This window comes from Nannospalax galili, unplaced genomic scaffold (assembly GCF_000622305.1).
Source record: "Nannospalax galili isolate Female #2095 unplaced genomic scaffold, S.galili_v1.0 scaffold593, whole genome shotgun sequence".
NCBI lineage: Eukaryota > Metazoa > Chordata > Mammalia > Rodentia > Spalacidae > Nannospalax > Nannospalax galili.
Window position 1 is genome coordinate 280,127 of NW_008332686.1, and position 4,395 is coordinate 284,521.

At 35.2% G+C, this 4,395-nt stretch overlaps 1 protein-coding gene across 1 annotated transcript; it reads right to left on the reverse strand.

Moving 5' to 3' along the window:
• Positions 1-255: 255 nt before the first annotated feature.
• LOC103729594 (olfactory receptor 4C11-like) lies at positions 256-1,161 on the reverse strand. The gene has a single exon (XM_008827671.1). The coding sequence runs from the start codon at positions 1,159-1,161 to the stop codon at positions 256-258; it is 906 nt and encodes a 301-aa protein (XP_008825893.1).
• Between the last annotated feature and the right edge of the window lie 3,234 nt (positions 1,162-4,395).

Below are 4,395 nucleotides of genomic sequence, written 5' to 3' on the forward strand. Positions count from 1 at the left end.
GTAGCTGGTGTTATACCTTGGAAACTTCCAAGATAGAAAGAACAATGCAGAGAGGAAAGCTGGCTGGTGCACAGTTTTTATGAATTAACTGTATTCTGTCTAGCCATGGCACAATACTGTGCCTTAGAATTCAAAATGCCTTTCAATGTGTCAATAAGTCAGAAAATAATATTATGGCAGTTATAGCCAGAAATACATATATACATGTATAGTATACCCAGAAATGAAAATGTCTGAGATATATATAGTAAAAATTTAAATATGCCATAACATTTTCATGGCAGTTTTTACTTCTGCATTCCTCAGTGAGTAGATCAGTGGGTTGAGAAAGGGTGTGCCGATGGTATAAAACACTGTCACCATCTTGTCCATGGAGAAAGTGGTTGGGGGCCGTGCATATATGAATGTACAGGGGCCAAAGGAGAGGAAAACCACAATGATGTGAGATGTGCAGGTGGAGAGAGCTTTTTTCCTCCCTTCTGCACTATGGTTTCGCAGAGAATGTAAGATGACAAAGTATGAGATCAGCAAGATTATGAAACTGCTTGAGCAAATCGCACCACTGTTAGACACCAAAACCAGATTTATCATATATGTATCCACACAGGCAAGTTTCAACAAGGGCTGCAAGTCACAGCAGTAATGGTCAATCAAGTTGGATCCACAGAATGGCAATCTCAAGGCCAGTATAACCTGAGTAGCGGCATGTAAAAAAGACCCTAGCCAGGAAAATATGATCAAGATGACACAGATCTGCCGGCTCATGATGACAGGGTAATGCAAGGGTTTACAGATGGCTGCATAGCGGTCCACAGCCATGAGAATGAGGACAAAGACCTCCATGCAGCCAAAGAGATGTAGAGCAAAGACTTGTGTCATGCACTCGTTGTAGAAAATGGTTTTCTTTGCCGAGAGGGCATCCACAATGAGTCGGGGGGCTATAGTTGTTGAAAAACAGTAATCAGTGAGAGACAAATAAAACAGGAAGAAGTACATGGGGCTTCCAAGTTTCCGGCTGAACTTGATGGTCACCATGATAAGAGTGTTTGCTAACACAGTTCCCATGTATAAAAATAAGAAGATTACAAACACCATTTTCTGCTTCAGAGGATCCTGTGTCAATCCTAACAGTACAAATTCAGTTACAGTGCTGTTCTGCATTGCACCAGCCTATTAGAGGAGGCACAGGTCAGAAATAGTCTGTGGGATTCAAACCTGGGTCTTCTGCAAGAATAGCTAGGGTTCTTAACCACTGAGCCATCTCTCCAGTCCCTATATTTTTATTTTATGTGTATGAGTGTATCACCTGCATATATGTAAGGGCACCCATGTCCTGCAATATCTGTGGAGGTGTCAGATCTCCTGGAACTGAAGTTACAGACGATTGTTAGCCATCATGTGGGTGCTGAGAATTAACCTGGGTCCTCTGCAAGAGCAGTCAGTGCTCTTAACTGCTAAGTCATCTCTCCAGTCCTGAGTTACTTAATATTTTTATCCAATATATGCAAGTCTTTAACTGTAAGTTAATGGCAATTATAATTTGCTGTTCTTTTCTTGAAGTTGAACATATTAGCATATATTTATCATCAACCCGTTTTCTTCATTATCTATGATCATCTTGTGCCATTTGTGCTTTTCCATTATTTGAATATTTTCCTCATAATATTCTGTATTTGCACTGGTTTAAAACAAATTATGTTTTTATTAAACCTTTGAAAATTTTATACAATGCATATATTTTCTTTTCTATTAATTTTTTATGATTTTCATAAAAAAATAAAAAGTTGAATAATTAATTCTTTGCCTTGAAAGTATTACTTTCCAATGAATTATCATCTTTCTTTTGTTTTTTCATCCTAAAAATCAATTTAATATTCATGTAATACATTTCTAAATTACAAAAGAAAAATTAGGAAAGCTCAAATAATTCTTAGAAGTAAACATGAGTAGACATCCATGGACGAATTTGCACCAAGGGGCATCTGGGCACAAATGCTTGACTGGATAGGCCTTAACATTTGTGACCAAATTCATGAAACATGGCGGGGGGAGGGTTATTGGGGAGTGCAGCCGGGGGGGGTGTCTAAATTTGATTAGGTTTCATTATATGAAATGTACAAGGCTCAGTAAAAATTGATTTAAAAAGTAAACAGGAATTTCCAGGATTTCTCACTATGCTTAGCTAGCTTTAACCAAAACCAGTGAATACTAGGGTAGTTTGTTGATTGACATTGAGAAATCTTTTGTATGATGATCTCAGTATGCTTTCATTTGAACCCCCGAGTTGCACAAAAGACACTTGCATAGTAAATATTTTGAGCATCCTAGTAATGGTTATTCAAACACTTGGAATTACGGAGTTAATGGACATAGAATATTAGCTCTGAAAAGCAAACCATTCTATCCACATCAAAATAAAACACTTAAATTTACTGCCTAACACAGTGTATTCCCTTTAAGCAAGGTTCAAAATTGTAGAATTGTTAGTCTTCGGCAATTTTTAATACATAATAGACACTGATGTGAAGATGCAGGGATGGAGGAAAAACAAATAATATAAGTCAGAAATGTTCTTTAAAAATTCCAGATTTAGAGGTAAACACTAGAGACATTGAATTCTGTATGATTAAGTTCATAACTGAAATATTTATGGAATTTGTACTACACATATTCTTAAGCAAAACATACTCTGCCTTAAAGAAAGGACATGTTTATTTGGAATTGGTAAATGCAGTACAACTCTTACTTACCTTACTGAATATATATTCTAAATGATAGCACAGTCAAAAATATAAATTTCCCCAAATGGTAAAATGTATTTATCAAACATACTATACACCAAATCCATAATTCTTCAGACACAGGTGTATTTGATTTATTAGAAATAGATTCACACAACTGAGAAATACACAAATAAACTGTTGGTGAGAGAGATATTTATCCTTATCGAAAATAGCATAAAATAAGATATTAATTTTCACTCAGTTCTATACTTTCAAACAGAAGTTCCAGCTGGAAGTCTTAGTATAGCAAAGCTTTTGATAAAAGAGTTTTAAAAAACAGTTGCAAATGTGTAAGAAATCAAAATTGTATATTCTTTTGCTTTGGGCTTCACTGTCTGAGATTTATAAAGGAATCCTTTCAAAAATCTATAACACCTGAATGCAGATGATGCTTCAGAGATTGCATTTATCCTAGGAACAGTCATGCAGAGTCACAAAGACAATTATCAGAAACAAGTTTAACTCTAATCACAGTGGTAAGTAAACAAATCAAAGGTGACATTTATAAAAATTAAAACAAAAAGAAACGTGAAGTGATGTATTCTACACATTGTGTATAATTGTCTCCAAGATATGTTGTAAAATGAAATTCAAATATTAAATATTATATGCTCCGCATAACATATTCCTTAAGGAAAAGCATGCACTGCAAACACACCTGCTCTAGTAGCCTGAGTGGGCTAACTGCATTCTTGCCATTATATATGGAAGAACTTCTATTAAAATACACTCTTTGGTAATATTTGAAAGTCATGTCAGACATTCTGCAATACAAATAAATCTGTAAATCTTTAAGAGATTCCCCTTGCCATGTCACTGAGCTGTTGTATCTCTTCAGTTGTAGATAGGAGGGTTAGTGATATTTTTAGGGCATCATTAATCTCTGGAAGCATCATAGGATGATTAAACTATAGAAACTCAGTACTCTTTAAATACCCTATTGACCAAAAGACAGTCATTAACTTCAGACTCACATGCTGTAATTGATTTGTTCAAAATATATTCTTGGTGAAGGCTCTTCAGTGAAAGAAAAAAAAAAGAAATTATTTCTTAAATTCATGAAATAAGTGACATAAAATTAATCTGAATCCAGATAGACATACTCACCACACATTTTCACAGTATACGATATTTTTGAATATTTTATAAGAATTACAGGCATATTAATGGTCTATCTGTTTTGAACACTGGTATGTACCGAGAAGTCAAGAAATTAGGAAGCCATGACAGGGGAGGCAAGTTTTATGCCAATCTGTACTCCCCCATGAGAATCTAGAAAATGAGACCAAAGCAAAAAGATGCACAAAGAATAGTCAGCAAACTAATAAGCATCATTATAGGCATAGACACTTTGTTTAAATATAAACCAATTATGCTCCATGATTGACTGAGATACAAATGAGCAAAAGGAATGCCTGCTTCATGCTGTGTTCATAGTAACATATTCATCTTCACGTAGAACTTTCTGGAAGATCTCAAATAGCTATTATTTGCATTTAGTCATCTCTACAAACCGTCTGCCATCTGCTTAATACTGTCCATGTCCAACAGGAGCTGCTGTGCATGCCTTTCATTTCTACTTTCTCTCTTTACAGATAATGGACTCCTAAAA

Coding starts and splice junctions, on each gene's coding strand:
- LOC103729594 (XM_008827671.1), bottom strand. CDS start 1,161: ATGCAGAACAGCACTGTAACTGAATTTGTACTGTTAGGATTGACACAG.